This window comes from Gymnoscopelus microlampas (genome assembly GCF_963454915.1).
Source record: "Gymnoscopelus microlampas genome assembly, chromosome: 7".
Lineage (NCBI taxonomy): Eukaryota > Metazoa > Chordata > Actinopteri > Myctophiformes > Myctophidae > Gymnoscopelus > Gymnoscopelus microlampas.
Window position 1 is genome coordinate 11,065,912 of NC_139944.1, and position 12,500 is coordinate 11,078,411.

Genomic DNA, 12,500 nt, shown 5'->3' on the forward strand with positions numbered 1-12,500 from the left:
TCATCATCAAGCCACACCCACAGATAAACCAAAGTGGAGGCTGAAGACAGTTTTATTGACATATTGTGACTGTACGGGTTGTAATGAATAATAGAGGCTCATTAACCTTTTCTGGGTCAGGGCCCACTTGAAAGTTTCTAAAGCGTTCATGACCCACCAATCTGACCACTTAAGTTAAGTTATGTTAACACATTGACTGCCAGAGTTTATTCCAAATTTACCCCCTTGGCTGCCAGCGATTTGCGTGTTTTTTTGTTTTCTCTATTTTCTGCATTTAAATGCATTTAAGTTTCTCAGGCCATGGTTTTGAACACATACGACGATCGACCAGCAGAGCGCAGCAAAATGACACCCTCGATGACTCGCTGACTCGCCCCCCCCCTCCCTCCAGGCTCAAACAGTCAAAACAACATGAACCGGATGTGATTGTCTTCGACAATCTCTGATCGGCTTGTGATACGATGTGATACACGACGACGATGCCTGATCGTCACCCGGACCAAAGAAAATAAAAGGGGAGCTTTCCCTTTGTATTTTATAGCGTGTCCAAAAAAGGGGTTTTCTCTATTCTGGACGAAAATGACCGGAGAAAAACGATGTGACCCGGAAACGATTTTTTTTTTTTACATCCGGCTTCGGGTGAGTGTGACGTAGGCGGAAAACGAAAGTGATGATGAAAAGTAAACAGACCCGCGCGATCACAGATGAAACCAATGAAAATACCTAATATCGAGATAACTCGATCTAGGCAGTCGAGCGCTGGATTACTATTATCAAGTTAACTCGATCTAGGCAGTCGATGTGTTAAGTGGTCAGATGGGTGGGCCACATGCATTTTCAGACCATGTTCATTTTAATGATCAATCAATTGAATGTGTTCCAGCTCGGATCAATGGAATTATAGTATACTTTATTAAGATTCTATTTATCTGTATAATAATTAAAACACAATTTTCGAGGTTTTAAAGAAAATGTGAACGAGGGGTAAGCATGGATGGGGTGAATATTGTCTGCCCAATAATACAGCTGGAAATTTGGCAAAGCCATACCACCCCATTATTTTGGACGGTGAAGATAAGTTTGACTTATCCTTGGGCATTTATTGTTCCAAATAAAACTAGTCATTATTACTTCTACAACAAAACCAGTCTGCAGGGGCCTGATCTGACCAGCAGATGGCACCACTGCACCATGCTACAGTCAACACAACACAACACAACACTACACAACACAACACAACACAACACAACACAACACAACACAACACAACACAACACACATAGCCAGTGGTGGAGAGTAACCAAGTGCATTTCTTACCACTGATAGTGAGTCCCAGCTCCACTCCTCTCTTCTTGGGCAGTTTGACATGGAAGGTTCCACTACTGGGAACCACTGACTCTAATACACACACACACACACACACACACACACACACACACACACACACACACACACACACACACACACACACACACACACACACACACACACACACACACACACACACACACACACACACACAGAGGTTTGTATTACGATACTATATAGAGGAGAAGAGAAGAGAAGAGAAGAGAAGAGAAGAGAAGAAAAGAGAAGAAAAGAAAAGAAAAGAAAAGAAAAGAAAAGAAAAGAAAAGAAAAGAAAAGAAAAGAAAAGAAAAGAAAAGAAAAGAAAAGAAAAGAGAAGAGAAGAGAAGAGAAGAGAAGAGAAGAGAAGAGAAGAGAAGATGTCCAACCTGCCACATCAAACTCTATCTCCAGTGTGACCTTATTGGTCAGGGCTGCATCTCGGAGCAGCTGATTGGCTTCCTCCAACGTTCCATCCTCAGTCGCGATTCCGTTGATTGACAGGAGGCGGTCCCCCACCTGCAACAGGCCACTCCTACAGGAAGTGAAACCACGGAGATGTCAGAACTAGATGGTCAAGCTAGGAAAGCTTTTCTGAGCGTGCCCCTGTGTGTGTGTGTGTGTGTGTGTGTGTGTGTGTGTGTGCGCGCACACACAGCAGTGGATAGATGCTAACAGATTTAAGTGCATGTGTTTCTCTGCACCCTTTCCCTTCAGGTCATGCTGTCCTTCCATTAGCACCCACGCTAACACGTTAATTACACACTTCCTGTTAGGAAGCCATAAGCTGCTTCCTCTATGTTCAGTAGAGAGAATAATCTGAACACTAGCCTACAGCGATATTTAACACCAACTCATCATCTTTTTTTGTTGAGTTTTCTCCCCAGTCGTTAAAACATTTGAAAACCTCTGTGCCTCACTAAATGGAACAGAGCCTTCGTCTATCATTGGTAACACCTGTGAAGGAAGTATGGAAGAGGCCCAATTGCTGTGTGCGTGTGCGTGTGTGTGTGTGTCACCTCTCAGCAGGGCTGTCCGGTTCGATGAAGCGGATGAGTGGAGGAGCCGACAGCGTTTCTGTGGCGAAGATTCCCCCCTGAAGCTGCACCCCAAAACCGTTGAGAGGGTCTCCTTCCAGGACCACCTCACTGGTCTCCACGTGAACCACCTGACCCCCTGCACCCAATGAACTGCTAGCTAATGACACTGAGAGAGAGAGAGAGAGAGAGGGAGAGAGAGTATGATGAGAAAAAATGTGTCAATGATTCATTTCATTAATTTAGTTAATTATTTTATGCGCAGTGAACAATCAACCTGGTTTCTAAAATAAATTCAGTCGCTTTATCGCGGTATAATATTTGTGTTCTGTGTGGATGTAATCATGACACAAACAACTTAAATGATTGTGAATTGTGAACTTGAGGAGCAGCGTTCTGAATCAACTGCCGCTGTCTGATATTTGAGTTTTGGGAGCCCTGTAAAACACACCGTAATCCTGTATTTGGCTGGCAGCTACAAAAGATACAAAGCTACAAAGCGATGCAGCATTCCTGTCGCTCTTGAAGTGTTGATCAACGTGCCAAGCATGTGTCCCGACAAGCAAGAAAAACATGAAGGAACATACAGTAAAGCCTGGCGTTAAAAAGAACAGGGGACTTAAGTAATTAGTTTCCAGCCATTACAAGCAGGAAATATGATTGTGGAAATGATCAAACAACACTTTTGGTTTGTAGCTTTGTAGCTGCAGTTGAAGCCAGCACAACTTGGATTACAACTTTGTAGATTTTTGTAGCAGCTACAGATGTCTCTCTTTATCTTCATGTCGTTGGCTTCCATTGAACAATAAATGGTAGCCTGTAGTTTTGTAGCTGCCACTGTTAATGCAACATTACAGTAGTCAAGTCTCCTAAAGATGAATGAATGGGCACGTTTTGTCGACTCCAGCTGTTGAGACATAAGGTGATAGCAGGCTAACTTTGTAATTAAAATGCAGATCTGAATCCATGATTACACCAAGATGTCTTTTGATTGAAGCCATGCCGAGGTACCCCATACCCCGGGCATGGCGGGGTAAGGTGTACATGGGTTGTTGAGGAATAATGGACAGTTTATGCATTGTATACAAATTGAACGGGGGGGGGGGGGGGGGGGGGGGGGGTCAATAGCCTGCCCAAAAGCCAGACCCATATGTATGCCAAGTTTGGAGGCAGTTGGTCTGCTGGTCTGCTGTTGGACCTTGAACCCACATATACGCACAAACAGGTTCTGGGGCATTTTCCAAGATTGATAGTTCTATATTGTGCTGATCAGAGCAACGGTAGCGCCCCATAAGTGTTAATTTTGTGTGTGTGTGTGCGTGTGCGTGCGCGTGTGCGTGTGCGTGTGCGTGTGCGTGTGCGTGTGCGTGTGTGACTATTTTCATGGCAGACCCTTGAACGGTGTTTGTGCCAAGTTTGGTACGGATTGGCGCAACAGTGTGCCTGTGGGCCCCTGCATGAGGTGGCCCCTAGTGTGACTTTTCTCATGGCCAACCCCTGAACAGTGTTTGTGGCATGTTTGTTGGGGATTGGAGCAACAGTGTGCCTGACAGGCACGCGGTCGACCCACCCTCTCTAGTCTAGGCAATTCAAACATGGGATGTGAGCCAGTAGGAGATAGCAGATGTTGAACGGATGAGGACCCAGGATGGAGCCTTGGGGAACTTAACAGGCCAGCCAGTCAGAAGCAGCACCTACATGAGCTTTTATGCTCTTTCTTCCTCTGGCGTCGTTTGAATAGGGAGTTGCGGGGGCTCATGGGAACTGTAGTCCTGGGCAAGGTGCTGGTGCTCTGAATGCTGGGAGCTGATGTAGTCGTAGAGCTGGGAGAAAAACTGGCTGCTACTAGAGCTAAGGAAAGGAGGAAGGAAAGAAGGGGAGAGGGAGTGAGGAAATAATTAGCAAGTATGCACTCATTGTGTACTTGAAATAAACTTGTTCATTTGCTTTTTATTTATTATGAAAGTATACATATTACATACACGTAAATATACTCTCACCAGGGTTATCATAGTTAACTAAACTCTAACTAACTAAAACTAGAATGGAAAACATTTTAGTTGACTGAAATAAAAACAGGCTTTACACAACAATTATAACAAAACGTATTGAGAAAATGAGTTTAGTAGCCAAAATAGCAGATCTACAAGCTCACAATGCATCGCAAAGCGTTGTGAGCTTGTAGATAATATATTTTAGCAATATTTCTGTACTTGTTGAATCGCACCCCTGACTAATCCATTATTACAATAACAAACTAAATCTAACACTTCTCAAAAAGAAAAGAAAAAAAAATAACTTGCAAAACTGCTTAAAAATGAATGAAAACTTAACTGAAAATGAAACTAAAAGTCAAAACGGTGGTGTAATCCGCATAGATACACAGTGTAATGGTTTAGCATGAACACCCCTGTAGTTGGTATCACCCATACGCGGGAATGTGTTGATACTAGGGATGTGGATTTCTATCACTGAGGCCGATTCTATTCGCATCTCGATACACTGCCAGCAATACGATACAGAAGCCTCTGCCGATACAATGTGATACGATTCAACCTGTTCACGATGCGATGCGATTTTATCACAATGTGATTCTACAAAATGCGATACGATGCGATTTGGTGCGATACGATGCGATTGAACATAATGCAAAGGATTTATATTAAATCCCTACTTTCCCAAAACATGTACTAAAAATGCAGTACATTTAAATTCAAAGCAATGTGTTGTTTCATTGTAGGTTAGTAGGCTCTGCATCTACTATACTAATCATATAGTATGTGATATAGTATCTAGCATCCCTATTCTGAGGGAAACATTAGCAGAAAATATCAGATCTACAAGCTTGTAGATCGGCTATTTTCGGCAAAGAGGTTTGATGTAGATGGAAACGAGCAGACCAAGTACAGAGCCAAAGGTGAAGTATTGAATTGAGGGTTTAAGTGGTTAAATGTCTGAAAATTCATTCATGGATTAATGTTACTAACATGAATCCAACATTAGTAGAAAAGATAATGCAAAACACAAAACATACATTTACAGAACACAGATGAGAGTGCTGCCAAAAAGAAGTCTTTGAAAAAGTTTAATCTGCAACATAATGTTATACAATAGTGGGTGTCTCTGCTTCATCTCTCCGCTAAGGGGTCCTTGGCCTGAAAAACGTTGAAGACTCCTGTATTATTATATTATATTATATGAATATAATCCAGGAATATGTTTTGGCCAAAATAGCAGCCCTACAAGCTCACAAGGCGTTGCATTCACAACGCATTGTGAGCTTGTAGGTCTGCTATTTTAAGCGTGCAACACCATTGTGCTGCGAAGTATACATTACATTAGGATTTCCCAGAGAAAACTGCAGCAGCAGCAGAGAGAGAAAGCTGCACCAACAGTGAAAACAGTGAAAAATACTTAATATTTAATATTTAAACGCAAGCTGTACACCCAGCAACGTTGTTGTTGTTGTTCATATCCGTGTGTGTAGTTAATAAAGCACAGAAGCGTTCTTTAATTACAAAGTGATCTCAATCAATTGTGTCGGAGACTCGGCAAGAGCAAACAGCTGTGGACCATTATCACTCAGCGTGCTACAGTGACAAAACAACTGATCAACGGAAAGGGATTTTATACAGTTAAGTGGTACTTTTCTTGCATTTTAACCTGTAGAGCTGGTTAAATATATGTAATCGTGGGTGCATAGTCTGCATGTAGGTTGGGTTCACTCACTGTGCTGTGCAAGATGAATGTCAGAGATCTGTTTTTGTTTTTTTACAGTGATGGTGCATTCAAGACATGCAACGAACGATGCATAGTGATTTCAGCCGTCAATTGTATCCGATGCATACTGAATGAACCGGTGCAGTCGAATCGTGCACATTTACATCGATTCACCGTTTTGTATGAATCTCCGCATCCTTAATTGATACAGAAGTAATATACTATTCTAGAGTTAGAGGAATAGTATATTCTAGAGTTGAGCCTTGGTGGCCACCGTAGTGACAGCTGCGCTTCCGCGTCGCTAATCATTTGCTCATTATTTAAATTCCCGGCCGTCGACCAAACGCTAAGCTGTTGGTGGTGACCAATTAACACGGCAGCCCCCGTGTGAACGATCAATCAATCGATTGTGTTCCAGCTCGGATCAATGGAACTATTAATGCTCAAAGTCAAAAACGAGCTAGAGCACATGGAGAATACTCAGCAGGGTGGAAGAGCCCACAGATGAATGCTCAGGCATGGTAGTGGTGCCTAAGAAAAACTAAATAAAAACTAATGAAAAATTCTAATCTATACAAGCCTTGACTCTTACATTTGCAGTAATCCAGGTTGATAACGTTGTTGTTGCATGAGGTCCAGGACTTGTTGAGGGTGGAGCTTGCGTTGGAGAGGGTGGAGTTAGGGGTGTGGCAGTAGTTGATGCAGGCGGGGTCCCAGGAGTGGGCGTGGTCCGACTTCTGTACCTTGACTGCAGCACACGCATACATGCACACACACGCACACACGCACACACGCACACACGCACACACACACACACACACACACACACACACACACACACACACACACACACACACACACACACACACACACACACACACACATAATGTAGACACAACTGAGTCATTGCATGCACGCGTGTGTGTGGGCACTTCAAACAGCTGCATTAATCCCACAAGTTGCAATTAGGGACTAATCAGTGAGTCTATTAATAATGATGTAGGCAAACTGGCCCCTGGGTCTGATGAAAACAATCACTGTCCTAATGGACTGAATTAACTCTCTGTCTCTCTCTCTCTCTCTCTCTCACACGCACGCACGCACGCACGCACGCACGCACGCACGCACGCACGCACGCATGCACACACACACACACACGGAGAGGAGAGGAGAGGAGGATTTTAAGCTTTAAACGTGTAATGACCTTAATCAAACAGTAGTTTTTTTTTTTTTTACCTCCCACGTACTGATCTGTCATCCTCTCACTCCTCTTCCTCTCTTTTATCATCTCTTCTAAATGTGTCTTTACTTCCCTCGCCTGTGCGAGTGTGCGTGTGAAGTCAAGTTAAATGCATTTAACACATTTAAAAACAAAGTGCTGTAGATACCATAGGAAACACTAACATAAAGAAGAATACACAGCTCACAGGAACTAATAAACAATAGGCTACATGGACAGACACAAAACAAAACTCACACACATCAGGACGATTCATGCTAGTTCAGTAGTTCTCAACCTTTTCATGGGTCAGGGCCCATTTGAAAACTTAACTGGTCAGATGGGTGGGCCGCGTGCATTTTTCAGAGCATGTTTGTTTTAATGATAAATCAATCAATTGTGTTCCAGCTTGGATCAATGGAATTAACTTTGTATACTATTCATCGTGTTTTCAAACCATTAAGCCCTATATACTTATCCTATGACTGATTGATTGATTGATTGAAAACTTTATTAACATGCATATTAATAGTACAGGTGGTACAGTCAAAGGTTATGCTAAAATGATTACATAAAAAGGCCCAGGGGCTTGTTTCCATTGTGGTCCTTTGTACTCAATTCATCAGTAATACATATGATACAGACAATGCAATACAATATGAAATATTATACAAAACATAATGGAATAAAGCTATGTAGAATCATAAGGTATATTTACAGAGAAAGTAGGTGGTCAGGGGATTCTACTAACAAGGACTTAAACTATGTTCACTTGTATTTTGTCGAAAGGAATTCTTTTAGGTTAGTTTTGAGTTTGGGTAGGGAGTCGTCGAGCTCCTTTATGTCTTTTGGTGGGTTGTTTGGTGGCAGCATAGTAGAATGCATTTTTACTACTTTTTTAGTTGAATTGTGTGGGAACGAGGTCAGATGACCTCCTTCTGGTGTTATGCCTGAGCAGATCTACATGCTCACAACGCCTCACATGGAGGCCTTTCACATCAGCTATTTTTTGCTATTTTTTAAACGTTTTTTCCTAGAAAAATCAAGATTATTCTTTATTCTTTATTTTTGAGAACCCTAAAAATGGAAGTTATGATTTTGTATTCCAGGGGGATGATATGCAGATTTTCTCAAGCTTTCTCAGGCTTGATTTCTGTTATTGTATGAAACTGGGGGGGTTACTACCTGCTTGTCAAACGTTAAAGGCATAATCAGATATCACACCAAGAGTGTGATGAGGACGGACAGGTTGTCAACACCATTTCTATCAGTGTGATGGAGTCAGGGGGGCAAAGTAGGACAAACTTCAAACTTGCTTTCATTCAGCTGTAACACATTTTGAGCCACCCAACATGTACTTGAGTACTGTACATATTTTGAGTGTCTGTATTTTACTTCATTTTTGAAATGTTTAGTTTAGAATTCTTGAGTAGTTTCATAAATGTGTGTAGCATAGAATTGAGTAGTTTTATAAAATATTCCAAACACGTTTGGACTGGCCACTTGGTTTGAATGGGAGATAATCCTGTGTGTGTGTGTGTGTGTGTGTGTGTGTGTGTGTGTGTGTGTGTGTGTGCGTGCGTGCGTGCGTGCGTGCGTGCGTGCGTGCGTGCGTGCGTGCGTGTGCGTGTGCGTGTGCATGTGCATGTGCGTGTGTGCGTGCGTAATCCCTAAGTAGGCCTACTAGTTTGACAGTGAGAGTATTTAGTAAATGTTGAGCTTCAGTCAGCGTTTTCACAGTAAATCCAACGACAGTGATTCTTAAGCCTAATTTATGCTCGACGGTGTCGAGCATAAACGCTCATAACGCTTTGCAACGATATGTGTTGTGTGATTGTAGATCGGCTATTTCGCTGAAGAGATTTGGTGTAGAGTAGTAGTGTTTCTCAACCTTCATGGGGCCAATGCCCCCCTATCCAATATCCACACAATACAAGACTAAGTGGAAATGTATATGTGTTTATTATTTAATATGCATCAATCTGTGTTGCTTATATCATTTAAAAACATCAAGTTGAATGCCAAATTTCTTTTTATTAAACTGGACTGTTAGATTATTATCATTAGCCTACTTCCAAGTTAGAAAATAAAGCCTTTTGACTATTAACAGTAAAAATGCGTATTCTTATCTGTCAGTAGTTTCTTGTATGTGTGATTGTAGCTGCCTCCTAGGGTCTCTACAGCACTTTGTTTTAAAATGTGTTTAATGAACACATTTAACTTTCAAACACATGCGCGCGCATACGCACACGCGCACACACACACACACACACACACACACACACACACACACACACACACACACACACACACACACACACACACACACACACACACACACACACACACATCAAGAGGGAGGTAAAGACTTGGAGGATAAAAGAGAGGAAGAGGAGTGACAGATAAGCATCACTTTACTAATTATAGAACCGTGTCCCTACTTTCACGATTCTCTAAAATCTTGGAGAAACTTTTCATTCATAGGTTAGACAACTTTATCGGGAAACATAACTTGTTATCAGAGAGCCAATATGGATTTAGAGCCAAAAGGTCAACAGCTATGGCATTGATGGAGCGTAACTAATTGTATAGATAAGGAAAAGTATGCTGTAGGAATATTTATAGATTTAAAGAAAGCGTTTGATACAATTAATCATCATTGCTTAGTAAAATGGAAAGGTATGGGATCAGAGGAGTGGGGCTTAATTGGTTAAAAAGCAGCAACAGGCAACAATTTGTTTGGTTTGGCAATCACAAATCAACATGCATATATGTGGAGTCTCGCAGGGATCAGTACTTCCAAAACTGTCCAAAACTGTCCGAAACTGTTTTTTTTGTATATAAATGATATATACAAAGTCTCAAGACTATTGAAATGTGTCATATTTGCGGATGATACCAACATCCTTTTTTCCGGAGATCATTTATAGCAGCTCTTGGAGATGGTTAAAATATAAATAAATGATATTACTCAAATGTAACTGTCTTAAGTTTATGGATCTGGTCAACTTCAAAATTTCTCAAACAATGTACAAAGCAAAGAATCATTTACTTCCTAGTAACATTCAAAAGTTATTTACTGACAGATAATGTGGAATTATCTAGAGAAACCTTTTGTTCATACAAATTTGAAAAGCATGAGCATTTCATTTGGTGACTCTGTGCAACAGTTTGGATGATGAAATCAAAGAACGTAGAACTATTACACTGTTTAAGAAAAAGTTGAGGGTACATGGTAATATGGTACAGTATGGTTCAGTACTGTTCATACGCACAGTTTTTAGCGGTGCCAACCGCTCTACATTTGACTCTGTCCGTGTGTCCGTCCGTCCGTCCGTCCGTATGTTATGTCCGTCCGTATGCTTGAACACGGCAAAACACATGCGCCACTTCAACCCACACACGCACACACACACACACACACACACACACACACACACACACACACACACACACACACACGCCAATACTGCACACATACGCACACACGAACACACGCACACACACACTTGACGTCAGTATGTCCGTCCGTATGTTATGTCCGCTTGAGCACGGCATTTAACCAGCAAGAACTTCAGTTCGCAGCATGCTACGGAGTACAAATTTAGTACATGGACTAAAACCACCAATAGGCACAAACTGAAATTAATTAAGCCCCGCCCCCTCTGCATTCTTATTGGCTGGGCTATAAACAGCCCTCACTCCAGTTTGCAGCATACCACCAAGTCCAAATTTGGTTTGTGGACTCAGACCACCAATAGGGACGAACTGAAATTAGTTAAGCCCCGCCCCAAAGGCACCGCTTCCTTCACACAGGGTGTGTTTTTTTAATAGAATCTTGATCGAGACCTGATTTAAGTTGATTTTGAAATGTTAACAATAGGGGCAGGACCAGATAAGCATAGGCTTCATTCCAAATTTTTTCTTTGTTTTTGCCTCTGTGGGCACCGCCTCCTTTTTTTGTATAAAACAGGAACTCGAGTTCGACTCCTCCCCTTTCTTAGTCCACTTCCTCCAGGGTGCTTCTGTATTTATTCTTACCAACAACAACTTTCCATGTTTACCCATTAAGACCTGGAACGCATCTGTGTCACTTTAGATTTATTTGGCTATTCATTTGAAAATTCTTGAAGATTTTTTTTTTTTTAACTGTTAGGATTTAGAAAACATTTTTAAGAATCACCTCAGGTCTTAAAGGGTTAAGGCAGTAGTAGTGTTCTGAGATTAGGGCTCAAGTGGTAGGCCTCTATAGCCTTATTGTATGCGCAACCTTACCCACCCGTGTCATGCTGTGTGCCAGTGAGTCTTGCATGTTGGGACGGTAGTATTTCCAGTTTGACCAGCTCAGAGGTGCTGGCTAACAGCTGTGTGGCCTCCAGCACCGTACAGTGCTCTGTGGATGTACCGTCTATACACACCAACTGATCCCCGATATGCAACACCCCACACCTAGAGAGAGAGAGAGAGAGAGAGAGAGAGAGAGAGAGAGAGAGAGAGAGAGAGAGAGAGAGAGAGAGAGAGAGAGAGAGAGAGAGAGATTGAGAGAGTTGTTGAAAGTCAAAACCAGTGATGGCAGAAGTAGGCTACTCAGATGTGTTATTACTTAAGTATCAATACCACAATGAACAAAATACTCCGTTACAAGTACAAAGAAAAAGTACACAAGTGTTGGCATCAAAATACACTTAAAGTACCAAAAATAAAAGTAGGCTACTCATTTTCAGATGAATACAAATATTTTCAAAAAGCAGAGTAGTTAATGTATGTTTTGTAATTATAATCTAAATCTACGAAGTAACTAATAACTAAAGTTTTCAAATAATTGTAATGGAGTAAAAAGTACAATATTTGCCTCTGAGATGTAACGGAGTAGAAGTAAAAGTACTTCAAATTGGAAATACTCCAGTAAAGTAAAAGTACCTCAAAATTATATAGAGCACTTGAGTAAATGTACTTAGCTACTTTCCACCACTGATCAAAACAATAAACACATCATTATGTCATTTTATCGCCACATAATATTCACACTCTGTTCGGATTTGATTTGATCTACAGTATTTAATGACAGCAACCATTACACATTGATTTATCACACACTGGGGGTTACAAGGCAATCAAGGATGAAAAACACAATAAAGTCAGGGAATTCATTCCATTGTGGTCCTCTCACATAAAACG

The 12,500-nt window shown here is 41.5% G+C and overlaps 1 protein-coding gene across 3 annotated transcripts in view; it reads right to left on the reverse strand.

The window, feature by feature from the left end:
* The window catches only part of grip2b (glutamate receptor interacting protein 2b), a gene marked incomplete at its 3' end in the record, with an annotated part of 181,412 nt that overhangs the window by 12,365 nt on the left and 156,547 nt on the right, over positions 1-12,500 (reverse strand). For all 3 annotated transcript variants that reach the window (XM_084063476.1, XM_084063478.1, XM_084063477.1), the window contains exons 9-14: positions 11,602-11,771; positions 6,696-6,851; positions 4,082-4,234; positions 2,366-2,552; positions 1,736-1,881; positions 1,318-1,398 (exon numbers count right to left, since the gene is read on the reverse strand). In XM_084063476.1, coding sequence (XP_083919602.1) covers positions 1,318-1,398; positions 1,736-1,881; positions 2,366-2,552; positions 4,082-4,234; positions 6,696-6,851; positions 11,602-11,771 — 893 coding nt within the window. The remainder of the gene's footprint in view (positions 1-1,317; positions 1,399-1,735; positions 1,882-2,365; positions 2,553-4,081; positions 4,235-6,695; positions 6,852-11,601; positions 11,772-12,500) is intronic.